This window comes from Saccostrea echinata, unplaced genomic scaffold, assembly GCF_033153115.1.
Source record: "Saccostrea echinata isolate AGI-Se365-2 ecotype Australia unplaced genomic scaffold, CSIRO_AGI_Sech_v1 ptg000009l, whole genome shotgun sequence".
NCBI lineage: Eukaryota > Metazoa > Mollusca > Bivalvia > Ostreida > Ostreidae > Saccostrea > Saccostrea echinata.
In genome coordinates this window covers 40,063,979-40,091,021 of record NW_026889758.1, presented here as the reverse complement: position 1 = coordinate 40,091,021, position 27,043 = coordinate 40,063,979, and the positions used below count along the sequence as shown (strand labels likewise).

At 31.9% G+C, this 27,043-nt stretch overlaps 1 protein-coding gene across 1 annotated transcript in view; it reads right to left on the bottom strand.

Annotated features, from left to right (window-relative positions):
* Window positions 1-24,748, bottom strand: part of LOC133182718 (uncharacterized) — a 36,679-nt gene extending 11,931 nt beyond the window's left edge. The window contains exons 1-16 of the mRNA XM_061317567.1: window positions 21,574-24,748; window positions 19,156-19,260; window positions 17,628-17,732; window positions 17,200-17,262; window positions 12,455-12,559; window positions 12,027-12,089; window positions 11,544-11,660; window positions 11,301-11,360; window positions 11,124-11,186; window positions 10,724-10,786; window positions 10,477-10,500; window positions 7,319-7,378; window positions 6,895-6,999; window positions 6,454-6,516; window positions 5,869-5,931; window positions 5,559-5,621 (exon numbers count right to left, since the gene is read on the bottom strand). Of these exons, the coding sequence (XP_061173551.1) occupies window positions 5,559-5,621; window positions 5,869-5,931; window positions 6,454-6,516; window positions 6,895-6,999; window positions 7,319-7,378; window positions 10,477-10,500; window positions 10,724-10,786; window positions 11,124-11,186; window positions 11,301-11,360; window positions 11,544-11,660; window positions 12,027-12,089; window positions 12,455-12,559; window positions 17,200-17,262; window positions 17,628-17,732; window positions 19,156-19,260; window positions 21,574-24,748 (4,297 nt within the window). The remainder of the gene's footprint in view (window positions 1-5,558; window positions 5,622-5,868; window positions 5,932-6,453; window positions 6,517-6,894; window positions 7,000-7,318; window positions 7,379-10,476; window positions 10,501-10,723; window positions 10,787-11,123; window positions 11,187-11,300; window positions 11,361-11,543; window positions 11,661-12,026; window positions 12,090-12,454; window positions 12,560-17,199; window positions 17,263-17,627; window positions 17,733-19,155; window positions 19,261-21,573) is intronic.
* Window positions 24,749-27,043: the final 2,295 nt, after the last annotated feature.

Here is a 27,043-nt window from a genome sequence, read left to right as displayed (position 1 = left end):
GAAATCCCCATACACAGGTCTTTTATCTAAGGTTTACAAACCTTTGGATAAATGGAACTGTCTTTCTAATTGCTCTTTCTCTTGTCCCAATTTCTCCAAAGAAACTTTCGATAGAAAAAAACGAATCAGAATTAATAACATAAAAAGAGATGTCAGTAAGTATTATAAAATGAATAAAAACTGGGAAAAAAATTATTAGCAAATTTGAAAATAGTTTTTAGTTTAGAAGTCTCTGATGGAATACTGATGACAATGTGGGAAACTAAGAAATGTAATAAAGAAAAAAAGTTGTTTTTTTTTTTAAATAAAAATCATTTTGCTTAGTTATTTTATTTAAGAACAAAAATCATACCTTTAATTTTTTTTGCCGCCTCTTCTTCTTCCAAATATTTGTGAAGAATACCACCGTTGTCTGCTGTAATCATCAACAGAACAATACCTTCATGCATTATTATTAAGAAATCCCAATCCCAGCTCTTGAGAAATTCAAAGCATTAGCTATTTACTTCAAAGGAACACGTCAATTAAAAAAGTTCATTTGTTGTAATAATATTGTATCTTTGGACTCTCTTGAAATTGTTAATACGTTTATGATGCAGTACACCATGACATTATATCGAAACAATTAATAAAACTTAAGAAGTACTAGTAGATGATAGGACATACAGATCTATCAAATCAATCCTTGGAAAAAAATCCTTCGGGAAAAATATTTTTAACAGTGATGGAAGACGGAAAATCCAAGAGGATCAAGTGTATAATACTCGAAATTTTAAAACAAATTCTTCATTCTACCTTCAAATTTTAGTAGTACGGTATGCAATTATAATATGAAATTCCTCACCACATTGTTTCTCAATCTGACTTTTCAAATTTTCCATTTCTTCATTAGCCTCCTCTAGTCTCTCTAGAAATTATAATCAACTTGGGAGATTAAATAAACTAGAAAACTCCTTTTCTTCATCAAAGAATTTCACTTCTACTTATGGTAATATAAATCAAATACTAATTGAAGAACACTTTAAAATAAGTATTTATATTCCATATTTTCTTTGTATTCAAATGTACTCAGTCTTTGAGATTTTATTACTCGATATGGTTCAAAACATCTTGAAGGCGTAAAAAATGAGTAGAAAACCCAAAAGAGACTAACACACAAAGAAGTACTCAAACGTGGCTTTTTTGCCTTTAAAACAGGTTAAATTAGACATAAAAATTGTAATTTATGAAGGCAGCAAAATATTCTAAAGCAAATTTAAAATATCATTTAAAGCGAAAACATACGCTGAAAATTTTCTTCTCTTGTTTTATGATTATGTAAATCCTCCTTCATCTTCTGAATTTCTGTTAATCTTTTTTCTCCAATGCTTCTCTCTTGGCTGAGAGTATCTGTTTGTATTGATAATTAAAAAACACAATGTAGCTATTTTGTCAAAAACAAGATTATTGTTTACTTAAAAACCTGAAGAAATATACGAGTTTATATTAATGATTAATGTATACCTGCTATTTGTCCCCCCTTCTCTCTCTCTCTCTCTCTCTCTCTCTCTCTCTCTCTCTCTCTCTCTATATATATATATATATATATATATATATTAGGGATGTCAAATCTGTCAATATTTGATAATCGGTTACTTGGACGATTTTCCGATCGAGTACCCGGGTACTCGGAAAAAGTGTTTATACATGTAAAAGTTTGAGACCTGTTTACCACATCGATGTTTTCTTTCGTTTATAACATGTTATAATGCATGTACATAAACATGAAGACCAAAGAAAACGATTTTTTTTACTTAATTTATTTATTAAACAAACACAAAAGATATGATCAATTAATACACCAATAATTACAAATGCTTTACAGTTCTTATTTATGAAGACAATTTGGTCAACGGAAGAGAAGGACGCAACTTTGTAATGATTAGACTAGCGAGAGAGAATATCTTTGGGAACAGTGGGGAATGGACTCTGTCGTGATCGCGAGTCGTATATTATTTACGTTTGCTAATGTTTTCTTTGTGATAACTCTGAAAGATAAGTACAGTTGTATGTTAATTTCTCGATATTTACATCTCCATCCGTTATGCATAAATTATTCCACGTTTCCAACTGCCGTTGATGCCCTGGTATGCACAGCAAACTAAAAAGTGATCAATTCCTTTGATTCCTTTAATATATGGTTGTTTCCACCCTATACGCTAAATTTACTATGCACATGCAGGTGCCTTTTAACATTTTTTTTTAATCTTCGGTTATTTATAAATATTTCTTCACTTTTGAACAGTCTGGTGAATTGGTAGCGGTATTTCTATGTATGTCCGATTTCGTTTCCGTATGCTAATTGAATAAGCATAGAATAATTAATAGATCATAATTAAACGATGTTCATTGAATACAAATAAAGAAAGCCATCTAAAAATTAGGGTCACAAGAGGTGAGAATGGCTGTGTGTAGTGTCTAGTGATTAATTACATGTACTGTATATACACGAACACAGCCACAGGCGATAACGGGTATTAACTGGTGTAGGTGACGGTAATTACTGTGTAGACATGGACAATGCATATTTAAATCACATTTTTTGATAGGTTTTTAATAAATATATGCACTTTGAAATATGAAAAATATACATCGGAGTAACCGAGCACCGATTTTAGTATTCGATACTCGGACGTTGACATCCCTAATATATATATTCAAGAGGCAATGATTTTAACGTATCTGAATCTGTACAACCTGAAGATGCTTATAATATCAATATGACTGATCAAGATCCAGAAGTTCTTCGAGAATTTCTTTAAAAGACTTTTTCCTAAACATTTTCATGTAAAATTGTTGTCAACTTTACTCTCAGGAGTCATGCTTTGAACAAACCTGAAATCTCTATTACTGGAAGATGTTTGAAAATTAAAATGGCTGATCATGGCTCTGCTGTTCTTGAAAAAAGTTTTTTCTCTATTTATTCTTATAAAACAGATTTGAGCCTCTTATGGGGTTCCCCCGAATACCCTATACAGCATCCTATTTTCACTATATCTCAATTACTTTCTCTTGAAAGATTGTGTACCTCATCGTTTTAACACTGAATACCTTTTAATAATAATGGTTTTTGGCAAGTTTGATTGAAATTGACCCAGTAGTTCTGGAGCAGCTGAAATTATGAAAAGTTTACAGACAACAGCCGTCAGGAAAAATACTGATCAGAAAAGCTCACATGAGCCTTTGGTACAGTTGAGTTAAAATGTGAGGACACTAGATATAAAAGTTCTCTGACAACAAGTCTTGTACTATATCCTGTTTTAGATAAGCAGAAAAGAAAAGAATAAACTTAAAATTTTATAAGGACGGACAGTAAATGTCCTTTCTTGTTTATGCAAAATTTAATTATGCTAAAGTCAACATATTCGTACCATTGGCATATGTTTTTTCGGCCTCCTTCATTGCTAAATCGGCGTTAAGCTCCATTATCTTCTTATCACGCTTATTTAAGTCTCCTGTTGATACAGTAATATATAAAGAACAAGTTAACAATGAATTCTTCCTCTGATTCATGTAAATTTATGCTGGATAAATTTGCTTTTGTAAGTACATATAACAGATTTACCACTTAAATGAAGAATGTGGTCTTCAACCTGTTTCTTCTCATTCATTATGTCCTCCAGTTCTCCTGACAATGAGAAATGATAGAAAAATACGTCTATATTTCTCTTGAAAACAAAGAGTTTATATACTAGTTTACAATGATAATTATTAATTATGATTAAATATATCTTGAAATCCATTTTTTACACCCTGTCCCCTTTCCTTGTCTTTACATTATTCTAAAACAGAGCAAATAATTTCTCTGAAATCCTTAACTGATTTCTCAACGGAAAGTAAGTAAGTGTCAGTCAAAATGGCTCCAATTTAAATATTCATTTAGCTTTTAGACAGCCTTGACTTGGTATACTAGTATTCTGATTTTTTCAATTAGATCTAGTAACTAAATTCATTTACACACACTAAACAGACTTTTCTTACTTATATTAAAATATCTAATAATTTACACTCACAAACGTTTCCTTTCTTTAAATTTGTTCATAATATGATTACTGATAAATATCCAGCATCTTGGGCTCTCGTTTAACATATCGTTATTTTATTTATATATATACTAATCGTCATTAGATGTATTTAAATCAATAACACTTATACTAATAAACAGCCATTACAAGGTAATAACTTACGCTTAGTTCGGGTGAGTTTAGATTCCAAACTTTTATTTTCTACTTTTTTTCCTTCCAACTCACCTGCAAAATTTATATTGCATCATATGTATTAGATAAAATATATGCAAACTTATTATTATAATGAATAATGATAGGATATATACAGAATTACACACTTATTGTTTGCGCATTTTGGTTCCGTAAACGCCGAATATCATCCGTCAGTTTATTTATTTGTTGGTGTTGGTTTTCTTTTTCTTGATTTGATTGAGCTGAAAAATGAAATTAAAATGTTTAAATGCAAATGCATTTTCTTAAAAGGAAGAAAATATAAAAGTGAAAGCAATGGTAATGTTAGAAAATACAAAACAATTCGTTTAATCTACCACTGTAGTGCTCATTAAGTTCTGTTAAAAAATTCAATATTTAAGTGCATAATTGACGACTAAATCAAGTCATAATTTTCTCTTTTTGAATAGGTCTACTTGATATTTGTTACTAATGTGTTATTGATTAAAAGCATGTTTTTATTAGTAAGCTTTACCTGTCAGCATTTGTAATGCTTCGTGTAGTTTTGATTTTTCTCCTTCGTGCTGTTCTTTTGTTGCTGTCAGCTCACGTTCTGTTTGAACAAGTTTTTCTATGACATAAACAAAACATATTTATATTTCCATCCCTTTTCTCTGTGATAACTCTGAGCAAGTTTAAGTGTGTTGATTTCTCGATAATTACAACAGAACGTAAATCGCCGAGTGAAAGGTCAACTGCCTAATATGAATGTTAATTTCCTGCGGCTGCTACTGTGTTCGACATCAGTGGGCTGTGATTTGGAAATTAATATTGAATGCCTTCTGTATTTCATCATCTATTATCTATCTGATATCTTTTGTATTAATACTTAATTTTTAATTCACATATAATTTTAATTATATATTTGATGGAAATGCCATTTACGACAGTTGGAAACATTGGATAATTTATGAATAACAGGCATCGCCTGTTATGCAAATTATTCCATGTTTTCAACTGTCGTTAATGCCTTTGCATACCCAACAAACTAACCAGTGGTTCCTTAAACATTTTCAAACAAATTCTATATAAAGCAGTGTAAAATTTAATCGTTCTCTTTCTTCTTATCTCTTATATGAATTACGAATAATACCTGCATTATATTTGTAGGAACTCAATTTTTACTTTGAATACTTTAGCTTAGAAAAAATATTACCCCCCCCCCCCCATTCCAAGAAAAGAAAGAGTAAAGAAAAAACAAAGCAAACAAAAAAAAAAAAACCAACAATCTTTTCTCTTGGAAATACCCATACACAGGTCTTTTATTTAAGGTTTACAAACCTTTCGTCAAATGGAGCTGTCTTTCTAATTGCTCTTTCTCTTGTCCCAATTTCTCCAAAGAAACTTTCATAGAAAAAAAAACGATTCACAGTTAATAACACAAACCAAACAGATATCAGTAAGTATTGTAAAATGAATAAAAAATGGGAAAAAAAATGATTAGCAGATTTGAAAATAGTTTCTAGTTTTAGAAGTCTCTGACGGGATTTTGATGACAATGTGGGAAACTAAGAAAAGAAATAAAGGAAAAAGAAGTTTTTTAATTAAAATGATTGAGCCAACTTATTTTATTTAAAAGCAAAAATCATACCTTCAAATTTTTTTGCTGCCTTTTCTTCTTCCAAATATTTGTGAAGGATACCACCGTTGTCTGCTGTAATCATCAACAGAACAATACCTTCATACATTATTATTAAGAAACGAATTTGTGTTCAATACAAAAATATCTATTGCTTCCATTAAAAAAGTATTTATTTTAAACAAATATTCAGTCAATAACCTATATTTTACTTTAATAGTGCACACAATCGCAGTTCTTAGGAAATTCAAAGCACTATTTACTTTAAAGGAACACTCAGTTAAAAAAAAAGTTCATTTGTTGTAATAATATTGCCTCTTTGGACTCCATTGAAATTGTTAATACGTTTATGATTCAGTACACCATGACATTATATCGAAACAATTAGTAAAACTTAATAAGTATTAGTAGATGATAGAGGCATACCTATCAAATCTTTGGAAAAAAAATCCTTTGGGAAAAATATTTTTAACGGTGATAAAGGACGGAAAATCCAAGGGGATCAACTGTTTAATACTCGAAATTTTAAAACAAATTCTTCATTCTACCTTCAAATTATAGTAGTACGGCATGCATTGATAATTTGAAATTCCTCACCACATTGTTTTTCAATCTGTCTTTTCAAATTTTCCATTTCTTCACTGGCCTCATCTAGTCTCTCTAGAAATTATAATCAACTTGGGAGATTAAATAAACTAGAAAACTCATTTTCTTCATCAAAGAATTTTCACTTTTACTTATGGTAATATAAATCAAATACTAATTGAAGAACACTTTAAAATAAGTATTTATATTCCATATTTTCTTTGTATTAAAATGAAATCAGTCCTTGAGATTTTATTACTCGATATGGTTCAAAACATCTTGAAGGCGTAAAAAATGAGTAGAAAACCCGAAAGAGACTAACACGCAAAGAAATACAAAAACGTGGCTCTTTTGCCTTTAAAATAGATTAAATTAAACGTAAAAATTGTTATTTATGAAGGCAGCAAAATATTCTCAAGTGAATTAAAATTATCATTAAAAGCGAAAACATACGCTGAAAATTTTCTTCTCTTGTTTTATGATTATGTAAATCCTCCTTCATCTTCTGAATTTCTGTTAATCTTTTTTCTCCAATGCTTCTCTCTTGGCTGAGAGTATCTGTTTGTATTGATGATTAAAAAACACATTATAGCTATTTTGGCAAAAACAAGATTATTGTATACCTTAAAACCTGAAGAAATATACGACTTTATATTAATGATTAATGTATACCTGCTATTTGTTCCTCATCTCTCTCTCTCTCTCTCTCTCTCTCTCTCTCTCTCTACATATATATATATATATATATATATATATATATATATATATATATATATATATATATATATATATATATATATATATATATATACACTTTCTTATAATTATTGTTACAAACATTACTTTAAAAAGGTATGTCCCCTGTGGAGTTACGTACCATTCAAAGAACGTAATTCTTTTTGTAGTTTCTCTATTTCAGCCTCCTTTAAACCCTTTTCTGTTAAAAAAAAAGAAAGAATGAGAACCTGTGAGATCAGAAAGATCAACATTTTATTTAAGTACGTTTGTGTATTGTTAAATGTGCATGAATGCATGAATATACCTGGTAGTCCTCTTAAGATATACCCGGTAGTAAAATATGTAAAAACAGAAGAGGAAATACACTAAATACTAGTAGTAAATGGTTTTGTAAAAGAATTGAAGTATAAACATTTGCTGGCTTTTTAAACTTAACCCATTAGGAAACAAATTTGAAAGCCATTTTCGTTTAGAGTCATGCATAAAAATAAACACGGAAAAACGATAAATTGATGTAACAGTGAGGCGACCGAGATGTAAACACTAGAGTTCCTAAGGAACGCGAATGGACTATTTTATAGCTTCATTCAAGTAATAACTGTCCTTTTTTTGTTTTATGATATGATCAATAAATTTGCTCATGTGATAATTTGCGTAAAATTATCACGCCAGCAAACTGAGTGAACATCATTAAAAAAAACAGACAATTTTTCCTAATATAACATTTTTACCTGATCCTTGATTCAATAAAAAAAAATATTTTTATTCCATTATAATACATGTAAATCTCAGTATTCCCGCCAGTAGTATTACTAAAGGCCCTTTCACAATTGGCGCACGAGTAGAAGAGATAAAATATTCGTGCGACTGAAAAATTTTAATTTGGATCGTAAACTGTTTCCGAAATAATCGCATATGAAAAAGTATTCATACGAAATTCGCATGTTGTGCATTAAATCTTGCGATATATCTTGCGTCTATATGCAACTGGTGTACAATGAAAGCGAGTGTTGTAAGATAATGCGATAGGATCGCGCGAGTGATCAGGTTATCGGACGGTTGAACGAGTGCCAATGCGATTGTACGTGCAGCGCTCGTGTGCTCATGCGTTCCATGGTACGAATGCTCGTGCGAGTCAGAGAGGATATATATACCGCCCGTTTCCGGCGCTCTTCAGTTGATATTATTGAATGCAAGAGAAGATGCTTACACAAGGTATATATACTAGTGGCAAAGCATGATAAATTATGCAATCATAGTAAAACGTTACAAGATTACATGAGACACGTTGGGCAACAGTCTCATATTCGCAAAACACACGCATACACAGCTGTGATTCATCTTATGACCTTTAAAAATCGTGCATCACTCTTGCGAGTACACCAAACGTTGTAAGACGTTCGTACTAATGTTCGTGCGCTGCATTGCGAAAATTTGGATCGCATTCGGTCGCGTCTGAATAGTGTGCACGTCCACTATTTTGAGGAGACTTAACTCGACCTCTAAAAAGCATGCAACGAATGCGAGACCTCGCACAACGTATGCGAGAGCTCGTGCGAAGCTAAAACATTCCGATCGCAAAGTGTTGTAAAGTGCTCGTGCGCCAATTTGAAAGGCCTTAAGCAACACACAGCGAGAAATCATTCAGTTCTGTTCATGCTGAGCAAATTGCTTTATGAGGTAATAAAGTTATTACCTTACTTGTGGTTTTATCTCGGACAAAGACATTGGAACATGTAAACATCAACAAGAGGCCCAAGGGCCGTAATGGTCACCTGAGTATAATACAACACTGTTAGTATCCATAGAAGTATAAAGCAAAATTAACTGAAAGATGAAGATATGTTGCCTATGAAATTAAACAGATATGCTTTATCACTTGCCTTGTGCTACAATTTACACAGTACACTTGGCTATTTTGCTACATTAATAATCTCTATATCAATCTTTTATATTGTTTTGCAGACAAGAATCCGACTTTGAGCATGTGTTGCTCATTTATTTTTATTTTGTCCATATATAAAACATTTTTTCTTGTATTCTCATTCAATCAAATACATATGTAACCTGCTAATTAAATTACATGTATATACTAAGATGGCTTGATTAATACAATTTAGCAAAGGGGAGTAACTCTCATTTGTTTCATTTATTACAAGTGTAAACTATGTTTTTCTATGATACCCAAGAGCAGAGAAGAGACACATTTATTTATATTTATACATTTACATTAATTTTTTTATTATTGCATTTAGTTTGCTTAATACTCAGGATGAAAGGAAATTTTCAGAGCAATTAGGCATTTTCGCAATCATCAGAGCCCCGCTAAAACGCCAGGACCCCTGACCCCCGGCTATGAAAATCACAACTTCGGAAGAGGTATCCTTGCTCATCCAAAACATGCCTTAGTTCATCAGCTTAAGACCCAGGAGCAGAGAAGATTTTAAAAGAATCAATGCATTTTTACTATATAATTATTAGAGCCCTGCCCTAACACCAAAAAATCAAAGCAGTAATTCATTTTCACTATATAATAAATAAGCACCCCCCATGGAACCCCTGACCATGGGGTCACATCCTTAACGATTTTGGAAGAGGTGCCCTTGTTCATCATTACTATGCACTTACTTTCATCGACTTTCTACCCAGGAGCAGAGGAGAAGATCTTCAAAGAATGCATTATCAATATATAATCAACAGAGCCCTGCCCTGACACCAGAACCCCTGACCCAGAGGCCATGAAATTCATAATTTTGGAAGAGGCACCCTTGCTCATCATAACTATGCATTAAGATTGTTTGCTTAATACCCAGTAGCAGAGAAGAAGATTTGTTTCATAAATACTAAATAATGCATTTTCAATAAATATTCAACAGAGCCCCACCCTAGCATCAGAATCCCTGACCCTTGGGACATGAATTTCACAACTTTGGTAGAGAGCTCAATGTTTATTACAATCATGCCAATAGTTTGACTTCTTGATGTTCGGAAGTAAAGATGAAGATTGCATTAATTTTGTTGGTTTTAGCCCCCACTCCTCAGGGGGCATGGGCTATGAATTTCACAATTTCGTTCCCCTTCACCAATACATGCTATATGCCAAAATTGGTTCAATGATTGAAGAGACTAAAGTTGAAAATGTTCAAAGCTGAAAATATTTAAAAGTTTACCACCGACGGACGACGACGAACGAAATCAGATAGCAATAGGTCATCTGAGTGACTCAGGTGACCTAAAAATTCATGGACCTATGCATCACCTGTGTGTTAAAAAGGTTACTTTCGTATATTTACATACCTTCATGTGCCTTGGTCTTCATTTCTAAAAACAAATGATACATATCATTTCAAACATAAAAATTATCATGAGATTATATATGTTTTGATCTAATGCAATAAAATGCACATATAGCAGATCAAATTTGCAAGATATATTAGCATACCTAAACATCATAACACAATAGATAATAAGCAAATATAAGTAACACACGTCAACTAACTATTAATTGGAATGGGAACTCGGTAAATAATGAATCTCTACTTACCATTTAATTGTGTTTCAGCTGTTTCCAGCTCCAGAATTCTATGCAGTAAACGGCTATTTTCATCTAGACAAATCAAAATCAATTTCCTATTTTTACACAGATGAGAAAATATCTTCTGAAGTCTGTTACATATCGTAGGATTTATCAAAGGATAAGCATTTATTACAATCATTTATCCACATGTAGATTGAAAATTGAATTAACAAAGCGATACTGTTCACTGAAATCAAAAAATAGTGTGCCAGATTTTATTGAAAATGAAAAAAAATGTTGGAAGTGATGTATTTATAAACAGTCAGATGGACATTTTACTAAAGTATATACCGGAAAAGTCAATAATTGAGAATTGTGTACAACATATCATAATTTTAGTATTTCCATAAAAAAAATGAATCAATACCAGTCTTTTTATCGTTCTCTCTGGTAAGTTGTTCAATTTGTAATTCATAATCCTCCATTTTTTCTGTTATTAAAAAAAAATACTTTTTAAGTGTAAGTAAATTTGTAGACTTGATAGAAAGTACAAAGAAGGGAAAATTTTCATTATTTACTTAAATTCAATCATACACGTACATACCTTGCTGTAAATTGATATCGTTATGCAAATCCCTTATAACTCTTTCGTCTGAGGTACATTCTAAAAAAACATAAAATAATTATTTTAATGAGGTTTTTTCCTGACTTTATTTCAATAAGGTATTCAAATTTTAATGAACTGTAAGTGCGCATTTCATGTGGATGCTTCTATTGTCTGTGTGTATAAACGCTTCTTTCTTTGTCCAAGTTATTAAGAGTCGTTGAATTTAAAAAAGAATCTCACCACGATCTTTGTTTTGTAGATTATTCAATTCCTGTGTCCAAGCAGACATTGCATTATTCTGAATGAGACGATCTGTTTCCTGACTTGGTCCATGGTCAGATGCGAGGTAACTCATACCTGCATTTGTATATTAAAAAATATATTATTACTCTCAGCAGTGTGGCTTCGACTCATAGGAATACATGGTGTGGTCGCTACGACCAATGTATTACATGTAAATTTGTTTTATAGGCTATACCTATATACATATTTATGGTATACGTGTTTTATTGTTAAGGACGACAGAAATTCTCAAAGCGTGAAATGTAAAAACTGCAGTGCACTACTTGAAATATCAATTCACAATCATGAGCTTTATTTTTTAATATGTACATGAACCTTTATCAGTTATATGGGTTATTTCTTTGTTTACTTGTTTGTAAGAGATTGTAAGAGTATTGCATTGATAATATATCATGATGATGGTGATACAAAATTCCTCACCACATTGTTCTTCAACCTGTCTCCTCAAAGTTTTTATCTCTTCATCGGCCTCCGCTAGTCTCGCTATAATTATAATATTTTTTTCAACTTTTACTTTTGGAATTAGTTATGATTATCAACAATCTGAAACAAATCATACAATTATTGAAGAAAATCTTTATATCACTCATAGTCCCGATTCTCATCGGATGCAATAGACCTAACCATTTTGTATTATTACTTGTTGTATTTGAAGAAAAGTTGAAATACTGAATAGATGTAGTTTAGAAAAATGATATCCAGAAAGAAGAGGACCAGCTGTGATACAAAACATATATTTTTTTCGTTATAAATAAAATTCAGTGAATTTACGTTGCTGTATATATCCCGAAGGCTGCATAATAACCTGGAGTTTAATATCAAATTCAAATTTTAAGGCAAAAACACACCATAGAGTTCTTCTTCTGTATTTTGATGTTTTAGTAATTCCTCTTTCATCTGTTGAACGTCTTTTAACCTCTCTTCTCCACTGATTCTTTCTTGGCTGAGACTATCTGTTAAGTGTGTATATGAGAAAACTACGATACAATTATTTGTCTAAAAAAGACTAAAAAGTTGAACTATGGTATATCGAAATCAAACATCTATATCTCCTTTACCATTAATATGCATATAATCAATAATTTTGTTCTGCGTTATTATAATTGTTATAATTATTTTAAAAACAGAATGTCTGCTGAGGAGTTAATACCTTTTAAAGAATATATTTCATTGTTTAATTTTTCTATTTCATCCCCAACGAGAATCTCCTCTGAAAAAAATACCAGAAGTTAAATTAACTGATATCCATATATATGGATATACAGTAAAATTTGACTTATTCGAAATAACTAACTGCAAAGAATTGGCAGCAGAATTAGACAACATTCCAGATAAGACAACATTTTTAAAGGACAGAATTTACTTAATGAGACAAATGAGACAAAGTAAACATCGTGTTTTGCAAGACTTTGGAATATAAATCATACAATTGAGAAAAGTTTTACTGTAGTTTTGTGCATTAACAAATGTTAGAATATTTAAAAAAAAGAATCAAACTATCAAATAGTTATATAAAGAAGTCATTTAAACATAATATTTCACCAAAAAAAATCCACATAGGAATCAATTTCTTTAATATCTTTCGTTTAAAACTTTTTTAATCGCTATATTCTTAAAATCTTTTTATTCATTCAGATTACATGAAAATTAAAGAGGTATCTAAGAAAAATAATTTTAAGGTTCTAGTTTTTACTGTTTTAAGGGAAAAAAGGGGGAGTTTCGATAAGGCTGTTTTTCGGCCCCTCAAGAAAAATAATGAAATTGTGATATGTTGTAGATAAAAGCGTTATCTTCCTTAAAATATGAAAAAAAATTATACTGCACATTTTCTGGTCACGTGATAATTAAAAATTTAAGTATACCCTCTTCCCCATATTTTTGGAGGGGTGATATTTAAAGGGGGTAATGAAGTTTATTTAACGTCAAAATCATAAATGAAATATTACGAATGTGAATAAAAACATCAAATAACCAATTTCAATATTTGAATTTACAGAAAATTAATGATGTTAATTTTATTTGAATGCGTTTTAAAGTGCAAGATTTTTCTCGTATTTTAATTGTAACTCTTCTTTCAAAGAGGATGAATGTAACATATAAAACGTATATGAATAATAAAGACAGGAATTTTCAAAAAATGAATTAATCGACAGTTTATACTTCCACTGAATAATCAATATTTTACATTTTCCCGTACGTAGAAAAGCAAATGTAAAGATATATAGACAAGAGATAGATAAACTTAAACTGTCATTGACAGGTGTTTGACACTGCTTGCAACACATTTTTATCAACTAAAGTTATTGTGCTAAATATAGTATTAATAAAATGTACCGTAATTTCATTAAATTGAATTTTTAAAAAAATCTTGAAATTAACAGATTTCGGAATTCGGTACGATTAAAAAATGCAGTTATTTATATTTTTAAAGTATATTTAAAAGAATCATACTGCAATTTACATTGTATTTAATAATACCAGGCGTATTACTACCAGTCAAAATATTTTATCAAGCTAGTAATTATTAGTCCCATACCGGTGAAGCCGGAGGGGTCTATAAGTTTCCTCATCGTCTGTCCGCCTGTTTGTCCGTCCGTCTTTCTGTCTATCTGTCAGTCTGTTCCACTTAGTTTTTTGCACTTTTCTCTAAACTCTTGCAGATATTGAGCTGGTTTTGGTATTTATAGTGTATCCTGATGAGAAACAGAGTTTGAAATTCAAGTTTGAATTTCGTTAAATTCTGCTTCATTGATTTTTGACGGAATATTACAAATTCAAAAAAAAAAAAAGGGGGGGGGGTCGGCGTTTTTTGTTTTGTTTTGTTTTGTTTTTTTTTAAATCGCATATATTGAGCTGATTTTTGTTTTGGTATATGTGTTAAACTTGGGTTATAGATCAAGTTTGCATTTTCTTCCGCTTCAATGATTTTTTTAAATAGGGCATTTTCAATTTTTTATGGAAACCAGGTTATACTTGGTGTGCCGATAGTGGACTATTATTGCTAATGCAATGCTTACAGAATGTATGAATAAATAGCCAAATGATAAAAAAACTAAAATACATTGAGTGCATGTCTTCTATTCATTCTTAAACTTAAAAATATTTACGCACATAAAGAGGTGCATTATGTTTTCAGCAAAATGAGACAATCCAGGCAAGCGAGGACCTACATGTAATTCCTCGCGCTTCCCAACTACCTTTTGATGCTTATGTTGTTTCACCAACTCTAGTCACTATTTGATTTTCTAGACCATAGCCGCAATTTGTAAATACCAAATGTATATGTTAAATCATATCCTGCAGAAACGTACAAATCAACATCAACATCCAGTCTTAAAATTAATCTACGCTCCCTACATGTAGACCACACGGAAATATATATGAACCTTCTCTAACAGATTGAAGCGATGAGAGTTTCTATTCAAAGGAATGGCTATAACCATATCCATGATAAAGAACGTTAATGAATGGACTTATTCTTAAACTTCTCTTTAGTTCAGTCAGTCATTCGGAAAATGTCAGATCCGGCATCTGTTACAGTTCTGGTAATGTGTAATGCATCATCGGTGCATATTTCTTCAAGATAGGGATTATAGTTACATGAAAATGAGACATGTTCCAAAATATATACCCTGAGCATTCATCAAGAAAATGTAAGTCAGATCTAGCATCTGAAGGAAGTCTGAAAGTGTGCATCCGAAGATGCATCATGAAGCACGTCTTCTCAACAAGTGCTATGGCTGCACTGCTCCATAAACATTAACCTGCTTTAAAAACATTAACCTGGACATTCTTTAACTGAAAATGCAGCATCTAAAACCCTACAGATGACAAGAAAACACACTAAATCAGGCGACTCTGATGATATGAAAAAAAATGATTAAAAACTTTTAATAACCTATACGCCTATAACGATGGTATTACAAAAGCTCCCCCAACTTCGTGTAGGTGAGCTAAATATGTGACGTTAACGTTATACGCGAGCGACGAAATAAGTAGGGAAATAACTATAGGATACGATTATTTTTTCTTATTTAATATTTTCGAGAGTTCTCTTTGGTTTAGAAAAAATATGCTACTTTTGGCTTAGTATTTTAACACGGTGTCAGATCAAGTAACCAGGAGCTTCTAATTTTAGATATGCAAATTTTAGACAATTTTCAATTTTTGGATATGAAGTGCACATGCGACACTCATCATATTTTAAGATATTAGTGTGCAGAGTATATTCTAATTACTGAGCAAAACTAGGTGAGTGTCCCTCATGCACTTCATATTCTAACCATCGATTTATAAATGCCACCCTCTTATATTTTCCCATTAGCCTAATGTTAAAGCATTTGAGGGTACATCTAAGAATGTGCCAACTCTTGAAATATAAATAACAAAAATTAACATATATTTCTTGAATTCTAAACAATTTTGAAAAAATAAAACGAAATTTATTTTTATGAAAATAAGTGGGCCGATAAGCGGCCTTATCGAAACTCCCCCTTTAGGATCCAATCATTTCATATTCCGTATTAGATTTTAACCGAATTAATACAAACATTTGTTTTGCTGTTATTTGATTAATTGATGAATTTATTCATTTATTGGTGATTGATACGAGAATGTTATCCATAAGATTTCTATTTTTGGTGTTTCAGGGATAAATAGTTGGAATTTCTCAATATGCATATTTTGATCGTCAATAATATGAACCAATGCTCTGACGTTATAAGCATTATAAATGGTCAAGCCAAATATATTTTTGTGTTTACAAAACGGATCAATTACTACACATATTAAGCGTCAAATATTAAGTCATTCACAGTTTATCCGAAATACTAGTATATTGTACGGAGCGATTCTCCATAATGACTTTAATCTAATAAAGGCACGCATACATTAAAGTCCTGGAATTTCTCCAAACGTCATGACAAAAGTCTTAAATACCATAAACTTAGACCAAAACAAAAAAAATGGTTGCTATGCGTCATGGCAAGATTGAAAAAAGCATTTTAAAACAAGTTTAGAATCTATTAAGTTTGAAGCTATGCAGAAAGTGACAATGACTGCTTCTTAGAGTTTAAGACCTTATGTTTTAACTACACGGTAAATGTATCCTGGAAACCAACTATCACATATGTTACTATGGAAATAAAGTATTGAAAAATAATAACTTTTTTCACTTATTTTGATGAAATCATACACTGAAAAAAAGCAATTATAGGTTGAAAGCTCCCAAATATTAAAGAAAGATTCCTGTAACATATTCAAAGGAAAAATGTGATATTTCTCATTGGTTGGGATTGGTTGCTAAAAAGGTGAATTTCTTTGGGGTGGGGGTGGGGGGATATGCATGTAGATTCCCAAAACTTTTACGATTGATATTAAAATTTGTATCGTTTCATTGGTCTTTCGAGAATGAATACTATTCGTTATCTTCATATTTCATTTATGAGTTTAATTATTAAATATGTACATGAACCTTTATCAGTTGTATGGGTTATTTCTTTGTTTCCTAATGTGACTCAAATTGTAAGAGTATTAAAATGATTATATATAATGATGTTGATAATGATGTTGATACATGTATAAAATTCCTCACCACATTGTTCTTCAACCTGTCTCCTCAAAGTTTTTATCTCTTCATCGGCCTCCGCTAGTCTCGCTATAATTATAATATTTTTTTCAACTTTTACTTTTGGAATTAGTTATGATTATCAACAATCCGAAACAAATCATACAATTATTGAAGAAAATCTTTATATCACTCATAGTCCCGATTCTCATCGGATGCAATAGACCTAACCATTTTGTATTATTACTTGTTGTATTTGAAGAAAAGTTGAAATACTGAATAGATGTAGTTTAGAAAAATGATATCCACAAAGAAGAGGACCAGCTGTGATACAAAACATATATTTTTTTCGTTATAAATAAAATTCAGTGAATTTACGTTGCTGTATATATCCCGAAGGCTGCATAATAACCTGGAGTTTAATATCAAATTCAAATTTTAAGGCAAAAACACACCATAGAGTTCTTCTTCTGTATTTTGATGTTTTAGTAATTCCTCTTTCATCTGTTGAACGTCTTTTAACCTCTCTTCTCCACTGATTCTTTCTTGGCTGAGACTATCTGTTAAGTGTGTATATGAGAAAACTACGATACAATTATTTGTCTAAAAAAGACTAAAAAGTTGAACTATGGTATATCGAAATCAAACATCTATATCTCCTTTACCATTAATATGCATATAATCAATAATTTTGTTCTGCGTTATTATAATTGTTATAATTATTTTAAAAACAGAATGTCTGCTGAGGAGTTAATACCTTTTAAAGAATATATTTCATTGTTTAATTTTTCTATTTCATCCCCAACGAGAATCTCCTCCGAAAAAAATACCAGAAGTTAAATTAACTGATATCCATATATATGGATATACAGTAAAATTTGACTTATCCGAAAACAACTAGCTACAAAGAAATTGGCAGGATTAGACAACATTCCAGATAAGACAACATTTTTAAAGAACAGAATTTACTTAAAGAGACAAAGTTAACATCGTGTTTTGCAAGACTTTGGAATATAAAGCATACAATTGAGAAAAGTTTCACTGTAGTTTTGTGCATTAACAAATGTGCATTAATTAAATTATTTCCAAGAAAGAATATTTAAAAAAAAAAATCAAACTATCAAATAGTTATATAAAGAAGTCATTTAAACATAATAATATTTCACCAAAAAAACCCACATAGGAATCAATTTCTTTAATATCTTTCGTTTTAAATTTTGTTAATCGTTATATTCTTAAAATCTTTTTATTCATTATTGATTCAGATTACATGAAAATTAAAGAGGTATCTAGGAAAAATAATTTAAAGGTTCTATGTAATTTAAGCTATAAACATTTTATATTACATATTAGATTTTAACCGATTGATACAAACATTTGTTTTACTGTTATTTGATTAATTGATGAATTTATACATTTATTGGTGATTGATGCGAGAATGTTATCCATAAGAATTCATATTTTTTGGTGTTTCAGGGATAAATAGTTTGAATTTCTCAATATGCATATTTTGATCGCCAATGTTACTCGCCAATGCTCTGACATTGTTTTTTTTAACCTGTCTCCTCAAAGTTTCTATCTCTTCATCGCCCTCCGCTAGTCTCGCTAAAATTATAATATTTTTCAACTTTTACTTTAGGAATTAGTTATGATTATCAACGATCTGAAACAAATCATATTATGATTGAAGAAAATTTTTATATCACTCATAGTCCCAATTTTCATAGGATGCAATAGAGCTAACCATTTTAATTTGAGTTATTACTTGAAGAAAAGTTAGATAACTAAATACATCTAGTTTAGAAAAATGATATTCACAAAGAAGAGGACAAGCAGTGATACAACACATGGAAAAATTTAATAATTTATATTTTTTCCGTTATAAATAAAATTCAGTGAATTTATGTTGCTTTATATATCACGAATGCCTCCATAATAACCTGGTATTTAAAATCAAATTCATATTTTAAGGCAAAAACACACCATGAAGTTCTTTTTCTGTATTTTGATGTTTTAGTAATTCATCTTTCTTCTGTTGAACGTCTTTTAACCTCTCTTCTCCACTAATTCTTTCTTGGCTGAGACTATCTGTTAAGTATGTATATAAGAAAACTACAATATAATTATTTGTCGAAAAAAGGCAAAACAGTTGAACTATGGTATATCGAAATCTAACATCGATTTTCCATTACCATGAAAATGGCATACTAATCTAGATGTCCCAACAGTTTTTCTTTATGCATGTTATTAATAATTTTGTTCTGTATTATTATTATTGTTATAATTATTATTTAAAACGTTTAAAAACAGAATGTCCCCTAAGGAGTCAAATTCCTTTTAAAGAATATATTTAATTTTTCTATTTCATCCCCAACGAGAATCTCCTCTGAAAAAAAAACACCAGAAGTTAGATTAACTGATATCCATATACTAATATATGGATATAAAGTAAAATTTGATTAATCCGAACGCCACTATTGCAAAGAAATTGGCAGGATTAGACAACATTCCAGATTAGACAACATTTTTAAAGGACAGAATTTACTTAGAGAAAAAGTTAACATCGTATTTGACAAGACTTTGGAGTATGAAGCATACGATAGAGACAAGTTTCACTGTCGTTTTGTGCATTAACAAATGTGCATGGATTAAATTTATTTCCGAAGAGTAGAGTATTGGAGAAAAAAGTGTCTTTTTTACATCTTCCTTTTTTTAAATCGCCATATTCTTAAAATCTTTTTATTCATTATTGATTAAAATAACATGAAAGTTAAAGTGGTATCTAAGAAGAATAATTTTAAGGTTCAATGTTTTAACTATTTAAAAGGAATAAAAATTCTTGCAGCAAACATTTCATATTCCATATTAGATTTTAAGCAATGAATACAAACATTTCTTTTGTTGTTGTTGTTTAATTAATTGATGAATTTATTTATTTATTGGTGATTGTAACTAGAACGTTATCCATAAGAATTAATATTTTTGGTGTTTCAGGGATAAATAGTTTGAATTTCTCAATATGCTGTTTTCATCATCAATGTTACGAACCAATGCTCTGACGTTATAAGCATCAGACATGGTCAAGCCAATTATCTATTGTGTTTACAAAACGGATCAATTATTACATCTATTAAATGTGAAGTATACTAATACGACAGGCTTTTGAGAAGATCCACAGATAACAATATCACTGAAAACGGCTTTTAAATATGCAATTTTTACATCGATTTGTACAGCTATTTTAGGAATGACTCTAATTCTTGGCCAAATTATTCGAGTTTAACCTGGTTTGGGTCAGTTTACGCTTTATATTCCGCGAAGCGGATTAGAAAACAGCGTAAACTGACCCAAACCAGGTTGTACTCGAATAATTTGGCCAAAAAGTAGAATCATTCCTTATGATTTAATTTTAAAATCATTAAATAACTATGGGTGTAAAATTTCGTTGCTTTTTATTAGTTCAAATTTGCCGCTCAATAATACAACCGTTGTAACGGAAGTAACGGAAGTGATGGGAAGCGAGGGGAGGTAAAAACTGATACATAGGCCTAGCAGCTTTGTTGTTTGTTTACATGTGGTAAGATCGAATTATTGTTTAAAGTTAAAGGTGCATTTATTAAATCTGGAATTTTCCATGAATTCCGAGGACTGGAAATGAGAGGATTGTATGGATACAGATGATTCAGCTGGTTGTCGGGGGTGGGGTGGGGGTGGGGGGGTGTCCCCATACCAAACCAGGTTATACAGAAATAATTTGTGTTCCTTTTTGGATATTAACCAATCAGAGGCTAGAATACAAAATTAAATTATATTTAGGTAAAACCATCATGATGTACATTCAAGCTAAAATGAGACCTTTTTTACATTCAACTAGAATACAGTCAATGACTAGGTTTTGAAAAAATATACATTGCTTAACGATGCTTAATGATGATTTTTTTCTCTCCTAATATGCTCAAATTCCTGCCTTATTGACATCTAATGTGTCCACTTTCTTTGAAATCACAGTTACATATTCTCAATTTTGAACCATTTTTCATTTAAACAAATGAAAGAGCTTATAGGAGAAATTGTATTTTAAGAATAATGAAAATTAGTAAAACGCGTTAAAAATGTATCAAATTTAATCCTCGATATCAATTTAGAAGTAGAAGAAGCATTTAAATATTCAAACCATTTTTATTTTCAGCAACAACAGCTACACAATTTATCAAAATTAAAATAATATTGTTAATCATGAAACTGGACGTAGTCAAATTATATAAACCTTTATTCATAGGTCAATGCTGATACGTTAATGAAAACATCGACAACTTATTTATATTTACTAAAGATGAAGTAATCTTTATATTTTGCATTTTTATGACAAAGACACATGACTAGACACTGTATAATACATACCTTCATTTGTAGTGAAATTTTTGGCATCACTCCCAGTACTAGGCTTATCATTTGTTGCAATGTGTGGTTTGCTCTCTGATGGTATATTAACTTGGTCTGATCGGATCAATGTAGATTTTCTATCTGTTTCCTCTTCACTTCTTGCACTGCCTTCTTCATCATTACTAGGTTTTGTTTCTTCAAGAGAGACTTCAAATTTTTCACGTGTTACAGAATTGTGGCTGTCAGAATTGTGGATGTCACTTTTGTCTTCTCCACTTACCTCCTCCTTTTCAGAAGTTTGAGACTGACTGGATGTCAAATCTCCTGTGTCACGATTTCCTGTTTTAGCATTACCCATAGATACAGTTTTCCTTGTATCTTCAGAATAGTGATAACTAAACTGCTCGTGTGTATCCCAATTTGGGTCACTCTCGTTTGAATTCATATCCTCAAGATAAGGGCCCTCTGAATTATCCGTCTGTAATATAAGGCTTGTTTTGATTGAATCTGCAAAATCTCCATTCCTAGGCTGTTCTGGCCTTTGTATATCCTTACTTGTATCATTCTCATTTGATTTCATATTTTTAACATCTTGACTCTCTGTTTTATCACCATGTACAGAATCATTTCTATCCGAGTCTCCAAAAACAGCTGTTTTATCTGAATCTGCAAAAGCTCCACCCCTAGACTGCTCTGACTCTTGCAAATTCTCACATGGAGCGCTCTCAATTGCATTAATATTCTTAAAATCTTGACTCTCTGTATTATCTTCCTCTTGTGTATCCCGATTTGGGTCATTTTCAGTTAAATTCCTATTCTCAGCACCTTGACCCTCTGAATTATCCTCTTGTTCAAGATCTGTTTTGTTAGCGTCTGCAGTAGCTCCTTTCCTAGACTGCTCTGCCTCTTGTGTATCCCCATTTGAATCATTTTCATTTAAATTCCTATTCTCAGCACCTTGACCCTCTGAATTATCCTTCTGTTCAAGATCTGTTTTGTTAGCGTCTGCAGTAGCTCCTTTCCTAGACTGCTCTGCCTCTTGTGTATCCCCATTTGAATCATTTTCAGTTAAATTCCTATTCTCAGCACCTTGAACCTCTGAATTATCCTCTTGTTCAAGATCTGTTTTGTTAGCGTCTGCAGTAGCTCCTTTCCTAGACTGCTCTGCCTCTTGTGTATCCCCATTTGAATCATTTTCATTTAAATTCCTATTCTCAGCACCTTGACCCTCTGAATTATCCTTCTGTTCAAGATCTGTTTTGTTAGCGTCTGCAGAAGCTCTTTTCCTAGACTGTTCTGCCTCTTGTGTATCCCTGTTTGGGTCATTTTCAGTTAAATTCCTTTTCTCAGCACCTTGACCCTCTGAATTATCCTTCTGTTCAAGATCTGTTTTGTTAGCGTCTGCAGAAGCTCCTTTCCTAGACTGCTCTGCCTCTTGTGTATCCCCATTTGAATCATTTTCAGTTAAATTCCTATTCTCAGCACCTTGACCCTCTGAATTATCCTCTTGTTCAAGATCTGTTTTGTTAGCGTCTGCAGTAGCTCCTTTCCTAGACTGCTCTGCCTCTTGTGTATCCCCATTTGAATCATTTTCATTTAAATTCCTATTCTCAGCACCTTGACCCTCTGAATTATCCTTCTGTTCAAGATCTGTTTTGTTAGCGTCTGCAGTAGCTCCTTTCCTAGACTGCTCTGCCTCTTGTGTATCCCCATTTGAATCATTTTCATTTAAATTTCTATTCTCAGCACCTTGACCCTCTGAATTATCCTTCTGTTCAAGATCTGTTTTGTTAGCGTCTGCAGTAGCTCCTTTCCTAGACTGCTCTGCCTCTTGTGTATCCCCATTTGAATCATTTTCATTTAAATTCCTATTCTCAGCACCTTGACCCTCTGAATTATCCTCTTGTTCAAGATCTGTTTTGTTAGCGTCTGCAGTAGCTCCTTTCCTAGACTGCTCTGCCTCTTGTGTATCCCCATTTGAATCATTTTCAGTTAAATTCCTATTCTCAGCACCTTGAACCTCTGAATTATCCTCTTGTTCAAGATCTGTTTTGTTAGCGTCTGCAGTAGCTCCTTTCCTAGACTGCTCTGCCTCTTGTGTATCCCCATTTGAATCATTTTCATTTAAATTCCTATTCTCAGCACCTTGACCCTCTGAATTATCCTTCTGTTCAAGATCTGTTTTGTTAGCGTCTGCAGAAGCTCTTTTCCTAGACTGTTCTGCCTCTTGTGTATCCCTGTTCGGGTCATTTTCAGTTAAATTCCTATTCTCAGCACCTTGACCCTCTGAATTATCCTTCTGTTCAAGATCTGTTTTGTTAGCGTCTGCAGAAGCTCCTTTCCTAAACTGTTCTGTCTCTTGTGTATCCCCATTTGAATCATTTTCATTTAAATTCCTATTCTCAGCACCTTGACCCTCTGAATTATCCTTCTGTTCAAGATCTGTTTTGTTAGCGTCTGCAGAAGCTCCTTTCCTAGACTGCTCTGCCTCTTGTGTATCCCCATTTGAATCATTTTCAGTTAAATTCCTATTCTCAGCACCTTGACCCTCTGAATTATCCTCTTGTTCAAGATCTGTTTTGTTAGCGTCTGCAGTAGCTCCTTTCCTAGACTGCTCTGCCTCTTGTGTATCCCCATTTGAATCATTTTCATTTAAATTCCTATTCTCAGCACCTTGACCCTCTGAATTATCCTTCTGTTCAAGATCTGTTTTGTTAGCGTCTGCAGTAGCTCCTTTCCTAGACTGCTCTGCCTCTTGTGTATCCCCATTTGAATCATTTTCATTTAAATTCCTATTCTCAGCACCTTGACCCTCTGAATTATCCTTCTGTTCAAGATCTGTTTTGTTAGCGTCTGCAGTAGCTCCTTTCCTAGACTGCTCTGCCTCTTGTGTATCCCCATTTGAATCATTTTCATTTAAATTCCTATTCTCAGCACCTTGACCCTCTGAATTATCCTTCTGTTCAAGATCTGTTTTGTTAGCGTCTGCAGAAGCTCCTTTCCTAAACTGTTCTGTCTCTTGTGTATCCCCATTTGAATCATTTTCATTTAAATTCCTATTCTCAGCACCTTGACCGTCTGGTTGATCCTGCTGTCCAAGATCTCTATTCTCTGAGTCTTCGGAAGCTCCATTACTTGACTGCGTGTCTGACCCACCATCAGTGCATTTCTTATTCTCTCTACGTGGTTCCATTAATACCTCCTCGTCTTTATTCTTCTTATCCGATTCACACACAGCCTCATCTAACTCCTTTGATTTCGTTTGGGCGTTTTCTTTCGATTTGCCTTTTTTGTTTATCGTATTTCCTTTATTTTGATTTTTTTTATGTTTATTATGTTTTTTTTTTGGCATTTTATTTGCCCGGATCAATGAAAAAAGGGAAATTTCAAAATGAAATGTTTTCCTCTTCCTGAGATAATCCTGAAAAGATTATAAATCAAATCTTGAATAAATGGATAACCTTACAGATGTTTCTGTATGAATAATTTTAGAATCCATGCATTTATGTTCAATCATAAGATTCTTTATACATGCATATCAAAATATTACACAAGTGTAAAACTATATAACATAAGTCTAAAAATTTCAGAGTAAATCTCCAAAAAAAAAAAAACAAAAAAAAAAAAAACAGACACTACGCTTCTAATTTTAACACATACTAGTATTCTACTGACAAATCTTAAAACCATGGTAAATCTTGAGGTACAGAATAAAACTTAAGAAAATATAATGAGTAAAGGTTTTCTTGCACCCCCCCCCCCCATAAAAAAAGTCTAATGAATTGAAATGGAGATCACAAAAACCATATAACAATAACTAATAGAAAAGTTAAGACCTGGATATGACTGTATCAAAATGAATACTAGTATCAATATCGTCATACGATAAACAACAGTCATGTATTGTACGTCACCATAGCATATGCACGTCTGTATATTTTCAGTGTACCTGTGTCAAAATAATGAAACCTTTCTTTTAAAAAGTTGATTATTTATTAAACACTTCCATAAATTTTTTTCATCGTCAAACATCACATTGAAGATCAAATATTTGTACCATATTTGTGCAAGATGATACTATTGGATCTCTGCTTTCCAACTTATTATTCCTACTAGAAACTTTGCTTCAATTAGATTAAGAGAGCAGGAACTCTACGCCATTATAATATATGACTATACAATATTAATCTTCCCGTCAGCGTTTTTTTCCCTTATATAACTGGTACCGATAAACGGTACCATTCCCAATGCCAAAATACGTTAATTCTTCCCAATTTTGAGACTAAAATTTCCCAATTCAACTGCCAAGCAACAGACTACGATGACATCGTATTTCTTTGTAAATGAAACATTGTACAAGTTGACTTATAATTTCACTTCCGCTGAAATCGAAAGTAGAGATTAGTCGTAATATGGCGGGACCTGTGGTGTAAACAGTGTAGTGTCATATATTTTGACAAATTGAAAGCATGAAAATGCAAAAACAAAGGCAGTTGATATGAAAAACAATAAATACTTGTTGTTTATTCTTTGAAACACGGAGTATTAGGTGATGAGGTTGGAATAAACGCAAAATACGTTTCATTTGTTTAAATCACAGAAAATTCTCCTTTTTTCTACTTCGATGCTATTTTTCCCAATTGAACCGGTACCGGACCCTTTCCCAATGGGTAGAAAAAAATCGCTGCCCGCTTTTTAGATTAATAAGGTGAGATGACTGCATGTCTCGTATTCATGCCAAAAAAGAGAGAGCATTTCAAACGTTGCATAGTAAATTTAATAATAAAACTGGGAAGTTAAACCTAGGAGATTAACTTAAAATTAATATCAAACAAAACCTGAATGAAATACAGTAGAGAAAATAATGGATCAAATGACCTTTATTTTTTCCTCGCAGCATATACTACATGTGTACAAGTCTATGCTTGTATATTAATCTTTAATGTTTATCGTAATTAATAATGTACAATGTATGAAAAAAATCGTTTAAGAAGATTTTTTTCATTGCACGAGACATACTATCATCCTCTGTATTCTTGTCCAGGGTGCAGAGTGTACTTTACAAGAATAAAGAAATCTCACTATCTTTATGAGTATTGTACCAACTTTCGAATAACATTACACGAGACACAGCGAGACTTCTTGAAGTTCTTCCGGCAAAACTTATACCAACCTTTACACAAGACACCTGACACGTTATTGCAACAACATTCTCATAACGTCAAGGTCCTGAGCAAACTCTATACAGTGTCAATTCTCCGGGACTACTTCCCCAAGGAATAATGCTATGGAGTTGTAGCGTAACGTAATACTGAGCTGTCTGGAGTTTGGGTCCTGAGTCAACATGTTGCCGTTGGACCCCTGACAAATTTCATTCGATATCTTCGGACTTGCTTCTCTCATTGAGTAGCACCAATCAAATTGAAGTAGACAGATAATGTAAACAGAAAGGAATCAGTTGACATGTACACCTAAAATGCAAGTGTTA